An 18105-nucleotide genomic window follows, 5' to 3' on the forward strand; every position below is an offset into this window, starting at 1 on the left:
GCTTACTTCTCTTCAGGAAGTTTGCTAAACTCTTTCCAACCAGTATATCCAGACAGATTGTGGATGGATGAGAAGGCATTTTGTAATGAATTTCCTTTCCATATTGTGTTTGATAAAGAGGTAAAAGCAAAACTATTTTTTTTTTTTTTTTTTTAAGTAGACTAGGAGAGTGTTATTAGTGCTAATGCACTAATCTGAGCCAAGCATGTGCTACCGAAGCTGGTATAGGCTGGGACAGGCAGCTATTTGTTTACCAGATTTGGAATATGGGATGATTGCCAAATTTGATAGAGGTGAAGGTTCTAAAATAATCTAAGCACCCAATAATCAAGACATATAATCATGTAGCATTACTAGTTATAATTGTCTCATGTTTGTTAACCACTTTAGCCCTGGAAGTTTTTACCTCCTCAATGAGCAGGCCATTTTTTGCAATACGGCACTGCCTTATTTTAACTGACAATTGTGCAGCCATGCGACGCTGTACCCACATAAAATTGATGTTCTTTTTTCCCCCAAAAATAGAGCTTTCTTTTGGTGGTATTTGATCACCTCTAAGGTTTTTATTTTTTGCAGTATAAACAAAAAAAGAGCGACAAGTTTGGAGAAAAAATTATATTTTCTATTTTCTGCTATAAAACACATCCAATAAAAAAAAAAAAAAAATCTAATTTCTTCATCAATTTAGGCCAAAATGTATTCTGCTACATATTTTTGATTAAAAAAAAAATCCCAATAGGTGTATATTGATTGGTTTGTGCAAAATTGGTTAACCCATCTACAAACTATGGGAATTTTTGATGGCATTTTTATTTATTGATTTTTTTTTTACTAGTCATGGTGGCGATCAGCAATTTTTAGCAGGACTGGAACATTGCAGTGGACAAATCAGACACCTTACTGACACTTTTGACACTTTTTTGGGGATCAGTGACATTGTTACAGTGATCAGTGCTAAAAATATGCACTGTTACTATATTTTTGACACTGGCAGGCAAGGGGTTAACATCAGGGGTGATAAAAGGGTTAAATGTGTCCATAGGGGTTCTTTCTAACTGTGTGGGGGTTGCTCTGACTGGGGAAAGACAGAGATCCATATTCCTGCTGGGCAGGAACACAAGATCTATATCTTCTTCCCTGTCAGATCAGCGATCTGCCTAGTTTACATAGGCAGATCGCAGTTCTGTCTGTCTCAGGAACGGTCGCAGGTGGCCGCCGCACATCGGGTCCGCCTGGATCCGCTGATTGCCAGACATCGGGTCTGCCTGGACCTGCTGATTGCCAGACATCGGGTCTGCCTGGACCCGCTGATTGCCAGACATCGGGTCTGCCTGGACCCGCTGATTGGCTCCCCCTCTGTCCAATCAGCACTCGCACCCGCCACTTAGTGGCTACTGTATGAAAGTATGTACAGGTACGCAATTTCGCGCAATAGAGCCACTTTGCCGCAGGAAATGTACGTTAAGCAGTCGGCAAGTGGTTAACAGTTTAAGTCAGTAAGCACTATTGTGCAACAAATGTACTGGCACTGGTTGAAATATCTCATAACCTAGCCAAACAATCCATCGCTAAAACATGGAAGAAACAATATGTATACTTCGCATAAGTTAAACAATGCATGGACAATTTTTTTTAAAATGACAACTCTTAAGAGCACACTTTTGGATACCCATAAGAAATTCCTCAATGTGTGTTCCCCAAGGAACCAATACACCAATGCCCCACTTCTGATTGACAGTCATACTGCTCTATAAAAATTGATGTTAGGAGGTGTGCATTAGAAATTTCCAACAACTCCTTGACTAAGTGTGATGGTATCGACGAGCAAAATACTTTCCTGGCAGTCTCCATGGCAGCCTACGTGTGGGTTAACCCCGCCTCCTCTCCAATGGTATAGGACCCCCCTCTATAAATTTCAGCTTGCAGGCACAGCCAGTGTTCCTTTTTTGTCCTCCTCCAAGGACCAACTATTTGGATTATTTCCTGTTGGAATTTGGTCGGCTTACCTCAGAATGAAAAGTCGGTGTCTATGTCCAGGGCCCAGCCACGGGCGGGTGAGTGACATTTCAAAATCCCCTTTGGCTGATAACTGTGCGGTGCTTCGGATGGCCGACGGATATCCTGACAGGGTCTGAAGATTTGTCTCCTCCATGGCAGTGTTTTTGTTATGTTTGTTTGTCTCCAAACTATCTTTCTTTGCTATCCCTGGTGGCCCAATGGCGGCTGGAACGCTCCGTGCGTTCCAGCCATCTCCTTCCTGCTTCCCCTCCGCTCAGTCCGGCGGACGCATGCGCTGTATGGTAATGGAGCTCCGCTCGCTGCCTGCGCATGCGCACTTCGCCGCAATCGGAAGCGAGGCCTGGTCCGCGCATGCGCTCTTGCGATCACGGCCGGCCATCGCTGACGTCATCCTGGCGCGAAAATTTAAACGCCTGTCAGCTCCAGAGCATTTGGGAATGCACTGTGGGCATAGCGACGTCTTCCCGGTACCTTGTCCGTTTGTTTACCAGGTATGTGGGGACCGGATGCTGCATACCTTTTTGTGGTATGCAGGGGGGGGGGAGAGCGGTTGGATGCATATTAGGACAACACCTGAATGTTCCTTATTGCTTTGTAGTGATCCCTGTATGCTCTACTTCCTAGTGAGTTTGTGGTTTTGCCTGAAACATGGATCCTGCTTCACCGCCCTCTTGTGGCCAGCCCTCTCACAACAGGTGAGTGCTGGTACATTTAGAGGGATATGAAGGGAGGGATGCTGGCTCATGATTCATGGCTAAATCCTGTGTCTCCCTGGATTTCTCTTTCTCCCAGCTCCTCCAGGTCTGGTCAAGAAAGAGACCCTGTCAGGCCACGAAGAGAATCATCTTCAAGGTCAAGACGCCGTGAGTCTCCATCAGGGAGCAGACATGAGAGGAGACGCTCACATTCCTCCTCCAGACACCGCACACACCGCCACAGTAGCCATACGGCCCAGAGAGCCTGTTGGGGTTGTGGGGCGCATGTCCCGGAGGACAAGTCCCTTTGCGAGCCCTGTTTCGCTCGTGCAGCTGGTGAAAGAGAGTCTGAAGATCAGAGATTGGAATCCCTGGTGAAACGGATTGTCCAACAATCCATGAAAGAGTGGAATGCTAGTCCCACACCTGGATCCGCTACTCCCAGCTCTCCTGCTGATGCTCCTGAAGAGCAAGGTCCCTCTCAGCCAAGCTTCACTTCCGGGAAATCCTCAGAGAGCGATTCGGAAGAAGAGGAAGGTGCAGTTGGGGGTTTTGATTTTGCCCTTGTTGCACCTCTCATAAGAGCAGTCAAAGAGGCTCTGAAATGGGAAGATCCCAGTACCCCACAAGTAAAACAGAGAAGGTTTTTCAAACATTTGGGGAAAGAGCGGCTAAACTTTCCGCTCCTGTCAGAATTGAAGGATGTCATCCTAGAAGAGTGGAGTAAAGGGGACAGCAAGACCTCCTTATCCTCCAAACTGTCCAAGTTGTATCCTTTTAAATCGGAAGAAGTCAGTCACCTGGAATCAGCTCCTCTGGTTGATGCTGCAGTTTCCAGACTGGCTAAACACGTTACACTCCCGCTGGATAATGCGGTGTCCTTTAAAGACCCTCTGGATAGGAAGATGGACTTGGATTTAAAAAGAATTTATGTCACAGCCGGTGCGGCTTGTAAACCTGTGCTAGCACTAGCAGCCATGTCTAAGGCCATGGAAACCTGGGTTTCCGATGTTGAACTAAAATTAAGAAGTGTGTCTGAAGATGCAGTAGAGAACTCTCCTGTTCAGGAACTGAAGTTAGCTTCTGTGTTTCTTGGAGAAGCATCCATTGATGTGTTACGTCTCTTATCCAGATCCATGTTGGCTTCTGTCACAGCCAAACGGGCCCTGTGGTTGCGTCCCTGGCTGGCAGACCCAGCCTCTAAACAGGCTTGGTGCAAAATCCCTTTTGAAGGTTCCTCTTTATTTGGAAACAAATTGGATAATGCAATTACTAAAGTGACGGGTGGAAAGTCAGGTCTCCTTCCCCAAGATAGGCGCCTCTTTGGCCCTAAGAAGCAGCAACCAAGAAAGCAGTTTGCAGAGCGATCAAAGGATGCCCGCTCATATAGGCCTGGGCGAGATTACAGGAGAAATTGGAAGAGCAGCCAAGCATCCTCTCGTAAGCTGGTCAGAGGCTCAGCACCTTCCGGTCAAGAAACCTCGAAGTCCTTTTGAGATTGGGCCCGTTCAGACATGCCAGGTGGGGGCACGCCTGCTCCGCTTTCAGCGTGTCTGGGCGGCCTCAATCTCAGACTTCTGGACCATCAGGACAGTGTCCACAGGACACACATGGACTTTCTCAACAGATCCCGTGTCCAGATTTATTCCCACTCGCTTGCCTTCTCAGGACGAGAAAAGAAACGTTTTGCTCGACTATGTAAGCACTTTGGTAGCTCAGGGCGCAATAATTCCGGTGCCCGTGCAGGAAAGATTCCAAGGCGTATACTCGCCCCTCTTTCTAGTACAGAAGAAGAATGGATCCTGGCGCCCTGTGATAGATCTCACCTATCTCAACAGGTTCATCAAGAACGAAAAGTTCAAAATGGAAACCTTATCTACTATCCAGAAAGCAGTACTTCCAGGAGACTGGCTAGTGTCAATAGATCTCAAAGACGCGTATTTCCATGTGCCTATAGCAGTAAACTTCCACAAGTACCTTCGTTTCGCGGTAGAACATCAACACTTCCAGTTCATCTGCCTTCCTTTTGGCCTGTCCACATCCCCAAGGGTGTTTTCCAAGGTCCTTCTAGCTGTGGTGGCTCTAATCAGAACAAAGGGTGTACGTCTACATCACTACTTGGACGATCTTCTACTGTTGTCACAAGACCGGGATCAACTTTTGTTCCACAGGGACCTGGTCACTACAACTCTCATGGAGTTCGGGTGGTTGTTGAATCTTCAAAAAAGTCATCTGGAGCCCTCTCAACATCTGGTCTATCTAGGGGCTCAATTCAACACCGTTCAGAATACACTTTCTCTGCCTCTAGAGAAAATCCCGGTGGTTCGGGAGAGGATCCTTCCAGCCCTCTCATCCTCTTTTCTGACGGCATCCCAGTGTCTCAAGATCATCGGCACAATGGTCTCGACGGCCCCTATGGTCAAGTGGGCACTGTGGCGAATGCGGCCCTTTCAGAGGGGCTTCCTTCGGCAGTGGAATCCGGAAGATCACGATCAGCATATCTTTATTTCCCACCGCATGAGGAGCAGCTTATTTTGGTGGCTCCAACGCAAGAACCTGCTCAATTGCCATTCTCTAGTCCCCATCACATGGGTCATCATTACAACCGACGCCAGCAACTCTGGCTGGGGAGCCCATTGCATGACAGAGGTGGCTCAAGGGAAATGGCCCCCGCAAGCCCACTCCCCGGTTTCCAACGTCCTGGAGCTTCGTGCGGCTTTTCTAGCTCTTCAAGCTTTCCATCATCTAATAGAAGGCAAATCCGTACTTCTTCGAATGGACAACACCATGGCAGTGGCTTATGTGAAAAGACAGGGCGGTACCAGGTGTCTCTCCCTTCTTCAAGAAGTAGACCCAATCATGACATGGGCCCAAGCCCATCTGTCCAACATCTCGGCGGCCTATATTCCGGGGCCACAGAATGTTCAGGCAGATTTCCTTTCCAGAGTTCAGTTGAATCACAACGAGTGGTCTCTCCACATAGACTCATTCAAGTGGATTCTGTCCCTAGGGGTCTCTCCAGAAGTAGACCTGTTTGCATCTCCATGCAACCACAAGCTAGTCCGGTACTTCACACGCAGCAAGTGTCACCAAGCATGCGGAACGGATGCTCTGACCGACAGATGGGAATTCAGCAGGGCATATGCTTTTCCTCCATTTCCCATCATCCTCAGATTTCTTCAGAGACTCCAAGCAGAAGATGTGGAGATCGTCATGGTAGCCCCTCACTGGCCGAACAGGCCCTGGTTCCCACTTCTCCTGCAACTCAGCTATCGGAGCCCGATTCCCCTGCCCATCAAACCAGACCTTCTCTCGCAGGGAACAACATTACACCCCTGCCCCGCCTTGCTCAGGTTAACGGTCTGGTTCTTGAGAGGGAGAGGTTGGAGTCACTCGGATGCCCTCCTGGGGCAATCCCTACTTTAATGAACTCTAGGAGACCTAGCACGAACAGAGTTTACTGTAGAGTCTGGTCTAGATTCTTGGTATTCACGTACCCAGAGGGAAATCATTCCCTGAATTTCGGAGTTCAAGAAGTCCTGAAGTTCCTTCAAGCAGGTCTGGATAAGTCCCTATCAGTTGGGACTCTCAGGGTGCAAATATCAGCCTTATCGGTGTTCTCAGGGTTCTCCTGGGCCAAGCATATACTCATACAACAATTCTTCAAAGGTGCGGTCAGACTCAGACCTCAGAGGAAGCTAAGGTTCCCAAAATGGGACCTTCCCCTTGTCCTTAACGTCCTTTCAAGATCTAGTTTGTCGGACTCCATTAAAGATCTTACCATTAAAACAGCCTTTTTAGTAGCAATCACTTCAGCTAAAAGAGTTTCTGAGATCAGTTCTCTTGGTTATAAAGAACCTTTTCTCACGTTTTTCCCGGACCGAGTAGTCCTAATTCCGATGCTCAATTCCAATCCGAAGGTATCATCGGTTTTTCATGAGAACCAGGAGATTGTACTTCCTACCTTTCGTTCTTCAGAGGATAATGAACCTCATCCCTTGGATGTAGGGAAAACTCTTACGGAATATCTCCAGTCAACGTCTTCTTTCAGACAATCGGATAATCTCTTCGTCCTTTTCTCAGGCAAGAATAGAGGGAAACGGGCCTCGTCAAGGTCCATTGCGGCCTGGATTGTGTCTGCCATTCAGCGAGCTTACTGTGTAGAGGGTTTGGCTCCTCCGGAGGCGGTGACAGCCCACTCGACGAGAAGCATCTCAACGTCCTGGGCGGCTTCACATCATGTTGCACCAGAAGTAGTCTGCAGAGCAGCTTCATGGTCTTCTGTAAATACGTTTATGACACATTATTGTGTGGAGCCAGCCTCCTTATCTTCAGTTAATTTTGGCTTGACTGTTTTGTCTGCTAATAATTTGAAGTAAAATTTGATTTGAAACATTCCCACCCGTGTGGTTTGGGCTAGTTATTTCCCACACGTAGGCTGCCATGGAGACTGCCAGGAAAACGGAAAATTCCTATCATACTTACCGTAATTTTCCTTTCCTGGTGGTCTCCATGGCAGCCGGAGTTCCCACCCTCTGGTCTTGGATTCGGCTAAGATATGGAACACTGGCTGTGCCTGCAAGCTGAAATTTATAGAGGGGGGTCCTATACCATTGGAGAGGAGGCGGGGTTAACCCACACGTAGGCTGCCATGGAGACCACCAGGAAAGGAAAATTACGGTAAGTATGATAGGAATTTTCCGTTTTCTTGTAAAATCTTATTTCATAGAAAGTTTTACCTATCAGCAAGCACAAATCCACAAAATAAGGCCTTACTCTTTATTTAAAGAACAAATAACCATCCAGTAATTTTTTTATTAGAAAGCTTTATCCGATTTACCTGTCATCAAGCACAAATCCAAAATATAATGAGCTAAGACAGCCCATAGATGAGTCAGTTTTGTTCATTCAACCAGCAGGTTGAACAAAAAAAAAAAAATTTGTCTGATACTCCCATCCACACATTGGAGGTGGATGGGAAAATCCTCTCGCTGAGCTATTGTATTCTTATGTTGGGAAAACTTCCCATCTGTCAGAATTCACTGATCAACCCTGCCAGCTATAGCCAGTGGTGCTGATCGAGCTGCATTTATACAGCAGGCTGGTTGTACAGAAGTTGACTGACTACTGTATAACCAGCCTGCCTATGCGTGGATCAAAATTCAACCAGTCCCTGCTGGACCAGCAGAATTTTGATTCATGTATGACCAGCCAGCGTTATTCCATATTTTTGGAATTGCTGCAGACTAATAGAAACAATGGCCGTGACCAACTGTGCAGGCTTGTATTTAGAAATGATGTGCCTTTTGTGCTGGCTTTGTCTGTTTTGACATGAAGCTTTTTGCAACGTTCATTCAATTTTCTAAAGGTTAGCAGGGTCAAATTAAAGTTTTTTTCAACCATAGTGATGAGGAAATTTAAAGAAGCAGGATGGAAATATTTTCTCCAATAAACAAAATTCTTACTGTGAATGTGGTTTTTGTTCAGGAAAAGTCATTCATAATGTAATGAAACCTGGTAAATACGTCTAAGATCCCATTCAAATAGCAAATCTGGATGAAACTGTAATGGCTTTGGGATGAAGTTGACTCCATGAGGTTGGTTTACTAAAGGGAAGTAGAGTGTTCTCTTTGCAAGGGCAGTTGCACTTTGCATGGGAATTTACCCCAGAGCTTACTGAATGAGGTGAAAATCTGCTGACTTCCATCTAATCGTGTTCAAGCAAAAATTTGTTTTTTTTTTACACTATCGGGTAATTCTTGATGGCAAGAAAGAATGTCCTGATGAATGGTTTTTCAGAATTTCTGTATAAACGTACAAATGAAAATTTAACTGTGTATGGTCAGATTTATTTCTTTGATGCCTCTCAAGAGCCCCTTTAACTCTGATAAGGACTAGTTTTTCCCATGTCCAGTGGCAGGCAGAAAATGACAAGTATCTAGAAAACATTGTGGTTTGGTGCTACATCTCTAAGCCCAAACAGACATGTTTTTAATGCACTTGTAGGCAAATAATCATTTAAGTCGTTATGCAGATCTGCAAATGAGAGTTGATCTCTTTAAATGTTGGGTCTCTGATGACAATGATGCCTTCTCCGTTACTAAAACAGTCTATATGTTGTGTTATCTTTTCATTGTATAGCTAAGAGTGAAACAGTCTGGGGTGAACATACAGAAATATGTCCCTGGAATACAGTCAATAGACATCAGGCTGGATGAATATTTCACAATTGTGCATCCACAAGTCACATTTACCATTGCCAACATTCAGACCTTTACCAACAGTCAGTTTGTGTTGAGAACAAAGCAGGAAATGATGCCAGAATCCTGGAAGAAGCAACCAATGTTGAAACTTAGAGGTATGTACTATTGTATACAGAGTTCCTTTGTTTTTGTAATACTTTATTCAGACACCACTGCTTCTTATACAAATCACATTAAACAAATACCGTAAATAATATATAAGGGAATTTATGATTATTAGATTCAGCCAAAGTAGATGGTGGCCAGATTTCTGTAAGCAATCTTATTGCAAGATATTCCCCCATCCCCTTGATAGAAATGTGGTATACACACTTGTATTTTGTAAGCATAAGGATCTATAAACTTTACACTAATACTGTTGGTTGAAAATAAAATCCACCCATGCAACAATCTACCAAAGTTAGGTCTGCTGATAGGACCTTGTTTCATCAATTTCTGTAGGACTGGATGTATCTATGGACTATGGACTATGTATCTGCAAGTAACTTGGGTAGTAGGGCTGCATTATTGCAATTTTTTACATTGTGTATTTTTAATCATACCTGCTTCATGGAAACTGGCCTACGTACTGGCAAAAGCATACCTACTTTGCAAAAATGAATGACCCCATGTCATAGGTAACCAGACATAAATTTCAACACCTTTTTTAAAATATGGCTTAGAGAAGAGAGATTATTTTATACCCCAGAACCCTAGGGCAGCATTAAAAAAATTGCTCTCAGTTCCCCATCCCACTGCAAAATGCCATGACGTACCATTGTCATTCTCATTTCTCCAGTTAGGGTAGAATACTTAAATAACAGACCAGGGAGGTAAGGTTTAACGCAATCTTAAACAGCAAAAACCGAGAACACTTTGAGGTGAAAGTCCTCCTCAAGCGTAACAAACCATGCACACAACCATTGGTGGCATTTTTGATCAGTAGATGTTAATTACTACACAGGAATAATGTTTTGCAAAATCCTGATGAAAGCATTCCCAAACCTTCCTTCTGTTCAAAAAGGTGAAGGAGAAAAGCACTGCCTGCACTTCAGTTAATGTCAAGCGAAAATCATGAAATTTCAGGGATTTAGATCAAGTATGGCCAGATATTTCCCTGTCCTTTTATTCTGAGGTAGATATTTTCACCTTTAAGCTGCTGGTAGGTATCCCAATGCTAGTCCAATCTGAGCACTCAACACAATGCTTCTGCGAGGGTCTATGATCTCTTCAAACCTTTTCTCTTTTCACAGAAGATATCAGTTTGGGGATTTTGTAATTTACCATTTATACATTTCAACACAGAATACTTTGAAAGGAAACATGCTATATAACTGTATAACTGACATTACAATTCTCCACATAATATGTGGTGGTATCTCTATTTTAAAACAATACATTTTACAAAATCGTTATATTTATTCAGACTACATTGTTTTATAAAAATGTCTCTGACCTCAGTATATCATCACCATTTAGATGTTCATTGATCATTAAACTGCTCTAAACCTTTCCATTTCCAATCTAACATTTTACAAGGGTACATGATTTGGATGGAATCCATACAATGCATGATCTACATGTGTTCTCCAAAGCTACGCAGCCTACAGGAACTAGAAGAGAGAAAAATGCACATTTCTGATATTGCAAAGCATGATGTAACAAGGGACTTGATCCTACTGAACCACCAGAGACTGGCTGAGATAGAACTGTCCAACCAGCTGGAGAAGAAGAAGGAAGAGTTACGTATTCTGTCTAAAAATCTGGAGATCGAGAAGAAGAAGACAGAGACCTTGCTGTATGCCATGCTTCCCCCTCATGTGGCCAATCAGCTAAAGGAAGGCAAGAAAGTCCAAGCAGGTATTTCCTTCAATAATTGATGTTTGTACTGTCTTGTCCTCTTTATTATTAGAATGCTAATATTAATTTGAGTAAAGTGATTTTGCCACTGACAATAGTTAGTCCTGCCTCTCCTGAGCGGAAGTTCAAAAATCTTTTCTTAGGGCCTGTTCACACTTTTTCCTTCAGTTCCCACGTGTAAGCTGCAGCTCATATTATTTCATTATAACTAGGACTTGTAAAGTTTTTGTGTGCCAATGCATGTTGAGCGGGCCCATTTAGGTGGCAAATGCCCAAAACTATATGTATCATGCATTTATGTAGAATTTTAGCGCATGTGAAGCATAAAAATCTACATTTTAAATGTTGCTCCCTGAGGTTGCTTTACCCAGTAACAGAAATGAGCATTACCATGCATTTAACACACACAAATACACAGGGGCAGACTGGGGCAGGAAAAATCAGAGGCTCATGGTGCAGCGACTTAGCCCCCCTCCCACTCTCCCTCTTCCCATCCTCCTCCTGACCCCCATTCCAGGGTGAAGCCCTGCTCCAGGTACTTCTACTCACTGGCTCAATCAGGGTATCCCAACCTTGCCAATAGGGGGAGGTTGGGGGAGCTGGGACAGCTCGGTTGGGGCTCAAGTGGGGCATGGAACTGGCCTCTGCTCAGACACAGTTTACACTATCTATGTTGGGGAGGGAGGCCTGCGCTCTGTACTTGTCTTCAACCCGCACTCAGTAGGTCAGCGGTGGCGACTTTTTACTTCTCTTCACCAGGAATCCTTTAGGTATGTCTGTGGCAGAAGCAGTGCAGCCTTTTTACAGGACATCAGAGTGGCCCAGGGGGCAATTGCCCCCCTGCCCCCTGGCCCAGTCCTCCCCTGCAAATACAGTAAATGCATATGATATGCACACAGTAATATATTTCATGAGTCCTACTTCATTTGCATAGGTAAGAGAGGGACCTTGAGACAGTGTTGGACATACATGTGTTTTAAAAGTACTCAGTTTAATCTTTGAATAATCAAACATTAGAGATATCACACAAAACTTGCAGGTTTGACAATCCATGGTCTAGAGTAGTTGGATCACTAAAGTGCTTACCTGCCTGCACTTCATTTCCTTCATTACTCTATTAGAGAAAAAGACCTAGAGCAGCCATTCTCAACCAGGGTTTTGTGGAACCCCACAGTTCGTCCAGAGGTTGCTAGTGGTTCCTTGAGTTGTGGCTAAGTGACCTAACTTGCTGGTGCTTTCATAGATCCAGGTTCATCACCCCTTGGGAGAACCTGTAGCACGATACCAATGATCTTTAAAGCTATCTGTAAAGGTGGTATTCTTACCACCACAGTAAAGAAGGCATTCTTCTCACTGACCACCAATGTGGCAGGCATTTTCCTAATGACCTCCAATAGACTAATCTATGCAGAAGTTCCCTGGGACGTGAAGTGTTCTTCTGGAGTAAAAATGTTGAAAAAGGCTGACCTAGAAACTTAAAAGTGTGATCATCAGCATGTATTATTTAACCAGCACCTAGGGGGCATAATGATTAAAAATAGAGAATTTTAGTGTGTGCCTGCTAGCTTGCACTTTAAATTGATGCTCTAGTCCAGTGATAGCGAACCTTGGCACCCCAGAAGTTTTGGAACTTCATTTCCCATGATACTCATGCACTCCGAAGTGAATTTGAGCATCATGGGAAATGTAGTTCCAAAACATCTGGGGTGCCAAGGTTCGCTGTCACTGCTCTAGTCATTCACAGTTCTCTATATTTTATAATGCTATCAGTTAACCTTCCTAGCGGTATTCCCGAGTGTGACTCGGGGTAAGATTTTAGTGCCAAAAGCGGTAACCCCGAGTCACACTCGGGGTAGCGCTAAGAAGATCGCTGGATGCTGGAGGAGGTTTTACTTACCTTTTCTCCGGGATCCAGCGAAGACTGCGAGTGGTGTGCGGCGGCGGAGCTTCCTCCCGATCGTCTGCGAGCCCCGGCTTCCGTCTCCGGCGACTCGACGTCCGCCGGGGGGTGGAACCGGCGGCAAATTCGAATGTAAAATGCACCAAACACACTGATACCGTTCAAAATAAAATAAAATCACATTACATTACCCCCCAGTGCCCTTTCCTGCAGTTTTACTGTACTTTTTATGTAAATATATGTATATATATATATATATATATACATATATATACAGTATATATATATATATACGTATATATATATACACATATACATATATATATATATATATATACACACACATATTATATACATATATATGTATATATATATATATATATGTATATATATATATATATACACACGTATATATATATATATATATACACGTAATTCTTGTGAATGAGCAGCCCAAACCAACTGTATACATTATATATATATATATATATATAATATATATATAATATATGTATATATATATATATATATATATATTTATATATATATATATATATATATATATATATATATATATATATATATAATGTATACAGTTGGTTTGGGCTGCTCATTCACAAGAATTACATGCTTTCAGCACCTAAAATAATGGTACCGCCTTCAGCACCTAAAATCCAAAAGAATCATACCGCCAGGGAGGTTAAAGGCAGTGAGGTCTAAAATTCCTATTAAAACAACAAAGCTGAATTCTGATAGATTCCAATTAATATTGTATAGTGCTGACTTATGAAAGCATAGAGAATATACCTCAATTGTTTTAAATGCTTACACCAGAATTATAGAATAAAAAAGCCAGTAAGTCTTAAGAAAATCATGTATTTCCTAGTATATATATATAGTATATAGTATATACTATGGTATTTGCTAGTATACTGTGGGGAGGACCAGGGGACAGAAGGCTGGGAATCCGATAGAGAAAGTAGGATCCAGGAAACTATCAGCTACAAAGCTCATCTACAAAATTTAAGGTGGAACAAAATGCTGAACTTGCCAGCACTCTGTTCTATCAAGCGAGCATATTTTTACAAAAAACGCTTTGATTTCATCACAAAAATACTATTTTTGGAAAAATATTATTTTATATTTTAAATGTTTTTTAAACCTTACAGGCTTACTAGAGACTCACACAAAACAGAAAAAAGAAACACGGTTAATTTAGTCAAACTGGAGAGTACAAAATCTGGTGAAGCTGTGCATGTCAGCCAATCAGCTTCTAACTTCAGCTTGTTCAATTAAGCTTAACCTGGAAGCTGATTGGTTTCTATGCACAGCTTCACCAGATTTTTGCACCCTCCAGTTTTATTTAGTAAATTAACCCTACTGATTCATTTTCAAGATCCATCATCCATTCACCTCATGAGCACAGGACCAGTTTCTCCCTTAGCACTCCTATACAGCTATACAATGGGGTTGGTTCATTAAAACTGGAAAGTGCAAATTATAGTGCAACTCTGCATAGAAACCAATCAGCTTCCAGGTTTTCTTTGTATATCTGAACAAGCTGAAGATAAAAGCTGATTGGCTACCATGCACAGCTGCACCAGATTTTCCACTCTCCGGTTTTAGTAAATCATCCCCAGTATGTCTTAAGCCCCGTACACACGTACCGATGGTCGGCTTACAAATGTTCCTCTTTTCTCCCCGGGATGTCGGTGTCTGCTGAAAAGTGCAAAGACAGCACAAGGACAGCACAAGAATTTTGTCCGCCGACTGCAGAAGTGATGTCATGTAATGGTTAACTTTCCCTGTGTTTTCTATTTTCTGAGCATGCCCAGTCTTGCAAATCTGCGGTCTGTCGGCCGAATTGTGTACTGACAGGCGAACAATCGTCCGTTCTGGTGTCGGCATACAAATATTTTCATGTTTGCACGAAAGACTTTTGTCCGCGGATTGTGCGCAGACATCTGTCGGAGGCACCATACTAACACGCGTACAATCGGCAGATCCTTCGTCCACCGACGTTTGTATGCCGACGATCGGTACGTGTGTACGGGCCTTCATGCCCCATACACACGTGCAGATTATCTGCAGACTTTTGTCTGCAGACTTACCTTTTCTATGTAGTGCAAGGGCCTGCCGGATTGCATACAAATTGAAAGTGTTTAGGTTTGACCTCATATTATATGGTTTTGGTAAGTCTGCAGACAAAAGTCTGCAGATAATCTGCACGTGTGTATGGGGCATTATTGTATACTAACCGATCATTTGCCCCATGCAGGAGAATTTCCAACTTGTACAATACTCTTCAGTGATGTAGTGACATTTACCAACATATGTTCTGCTTGTGAGCCCATCCAAATCGTCAACATGCTCAATGCAATGTACTCAAGATTTGACCGTCTTACAAATGTCCATGATGTATACAAGGTAAAGCTTCATAATTTAAATAAACCAATTAAAAATTTACATATATAAAGAAAAGAAAAAAAAAAAAAGAAAGAACCTACCTTTCTGTGTAAAAGACTCCCTTTCGGCCCCATTCACACCCCATTTTGTAGCTTAAAGCTCAAAGTTCCAAAATGCTGGAGGAGATAAAATCTATTAATTTCTATGGAGACGGTTCACATCTCCACTCCACGTCGCCTGAAGCCAAACGCCTGAAGCTCAAAAAAGTTCTGGAGCTTTTTTTGTAGCTCAAATCGAGCACATTTGAGCATTTTTGATGTGTTTTTATTCCCATAGAAATAAATGGAAAATGCGCCATTTGTGCATTTTTGTGCGCATTCGAAAGTTTTGTCATTTGTATTTGCACAATTTTCTGCTTAAATGAAAAAATGTAAAAAAAAAAAAAAAATAGTAATAATATATGAATAAATAAATGTAAAATAAATAGAAAAATAACAAAAATCAACATAAATAAATAATAAATAAATGAAAAATATGTAATCATACATAAATAATAATAAACCCTTAATCGTAAAAAAATTTAATGAATTGTTATTATTATTATTAATATTATAAATAGTAATAGTAACAATAATAATAAAAATACTAGAAAATAAACACTCAAACCCAAACAAAATAATAAAAGGTTATAATAATAATAATTAATTTTGTTTAAAGGTTAGGGTGTTTAGCTATTTATTATAATTATTTTTATTATATATATATATATATATATATATATATATTTTTTTTTTTTTTTAAGGGTTAGGGGTTAAGGTTAGAGGTTCATTATTTATTTATTATTACTTAGAATTCATTTATTGAATTTATTTATGATTATATTTATTTATTTGTTTATTTATTCATTTAATATTAATATTATTAGTAGTACTATTAACACCCTAACAAAAAAATAAAGATAAACAAAAAATAACCCTAACCCTTAATCTTAACCCTAACCCCAACTCCTAGTCCTAACCATAATCTAACCTTAACTCTAACCTCTTACCCTAATGAAAACAAAATAATAATAAATTAATAAGAATAAAAAAAGAAATAAAAGCTAATAGAAAAGCTAAAAAGCTGAAATGCCTAGCAACAAGTGATGCAACAGATGACAGTTTTCTCTGTTGGCTAATAAAAAACACCAAAGCTCAAAACCGCTGTATAAAAACACAGATTGCGCACAAAAACGTGCCAAAATCGTGTATAAAAAATGTGCAAAAGAAAAGCCGGAAAAATGCTCAAAGACACTACGCCTAGGTATAAATGCAGCCTCAGTATCTATACTTACCTTCTATGATCCTGTCTGAAGCCCCAAATCCCTGGTATTACAGTCCTTGCAAGGATCCTTTGTCAATACGGACCATACCCTATGATTGGAATTTGTAAGCCCCTCCAGTCCACATATGAACTCTGTCGGGCAATTGGCCACTCAGGCACTGAGCACTGCATTGTGGGAAGGCAAGGACCATGCATGTGTGCCCCAAACACAGAAGCATTGGTTTCCTTTTAATTCTATATGAAAGATTATTATGATAAATGATACACAATAATAATTTAAAGATTATTTGTTAATGTTAAAGTGGATGTAACCCTTCACATATGCCCAGTGAAGTGAACAGCCTCAGATGATACACAGAGAAGAAACAAATCTCCCTACATAAGTTTTATTTGTATATCTGTTGTCTTCAGCTTTATATATTCTTTAGAAATTGCACATCATGTTAGAAATGTTCTCTTCCTGTTCAGCGCTGGGAGTGTTGTGTTGGTATACACTGTGTGACAGCTGATTGGAGGAAAGCCACACCCCTCCCCCCTCCACATAGGCAGAAACATGAAGAGCTGTGCTGTGAATAGACCACCTCTCTGCTAATCAATTTATAGAACCCACCCGACACCAAATTCAGCCTGGTTTTATCTCAGTTGATGGAGAATTTGTCAGAAGTTATCATGCTGATAGCAGAAAAACGGAGCAGGATAAAGACACGGGACTTAGGGCTTTGGAGAGAGATTTAAAAATACTGCAGATATATGTGCCTGGGTCAAATTTAATGAATCAGGTTTACATCCACTTTAAACTAAAAATGTCTTTATGGTTTCTTATAAGTTATCACAAATAATGTAGATATAGAATACCTTGGACTAAGTACATCCATAAAAAAAAAATAGAAACCCCACCAACTTCTTTCTTGTCTCTTTTACAGGTAGAAACTATAGGGGATGCATATATGGTGGTGGGAGGAGTTCCCGTTCCTGTGGAAACTCACGTGGAGAGAGTTGCAAATTTTGCACTTGGCATGAGAATTGCAGCCAGAGAAGTTATCAATCCCATAACTGGAGATCCTATCCAGGTGACTGAAATGTTTAGCGTTTGTATTTCCCCTGATGGCAGACACAGAAAATTACAGTACATGCTACCAAATTCTAACCTGTCCATTTAACATATTGACCATAAATATATCTAAAAAATCCTTAAAGCGGTAAAAAACCAAAATGTATTATACTGCAGCTTACCAGTTCTTAGATGTGATGGCTGCATTCGTTTTTTAGGCTTTATTTCCTTTATTTTCACCTGGTGATCTGGCCAATAAATCTGATGTTTTTCAACAGAACTAGCTGTCCTGCAGATGCAGCAGTTACAGGATTGAGACAAACCATTTACTACGGACACGGTGCTTACAATGATCAGCTTTTTTTTTTTTTTTAATATAAAAACTTTATCCCAAAAAGAAAAAAAATGATTTGCTGAAACTGCTTTTAAAGGGCAACACTTGCCTTGACTTCAAAACGCATTAAAGCACTTACCGCTTCAACATGCTTTGATGTTTTTTTGATGCTTCTGTGATGCCTTTTTGAAGCTTTAATGAAGCTTAGCAGATGCCCTGTGTGTGTGTGTGTGTGATGATATCTCATACCTGCAATACCACCAAAACAAAGCGCA

At 41.6% G+C, this 18105-nt stretch overlaps 1 protein-coding gene across 1 annotated transcript in view; it reads left to right on the top strand.

Moving 5' to 3' along the window:
• LOC309548228 (guanylate cyclase soluble subunit beta-2-like) overlaps window positions 1-18105 on the top strand; it is a gene marked incomplete at its 3' end in the record, with an annotated part of 70561 nt that overhangs the window by 35176 nt on the left and 17280 nt on the right. Inside the window, exons 7-11 of the mRNA XM_082248180.1 lie at window positions 21-120; window positions 8856-9072; window positions 10496-10816; window positions 14995-15143; window positions 17369-17515. Coding sequence (XP_082104306.1) covers window positions 21-120; window positions 8856-9072; window positions 10496-10816; window positions 14995-15143; window positions 17369-17515 — 934 coding nt within the window. The remainder of the gene's footprint in view (window positions 1-20; window positions 121-8855; window positions 9073-10495; window positions 10817-14994; window positions 15144-17368; window positions 17516-18105) is intronic.

This window comes from Pelophylax lessonae (assembly GCF_965119305.1).
Source record: "Pelophylax lessonae genome assembly, chromosome: 2".
NCBI lineage: Eukaryota > Metazoa > Chordata > Amphibia > Anura > Ranidae > Pelophylax > Pelophylax lessonae.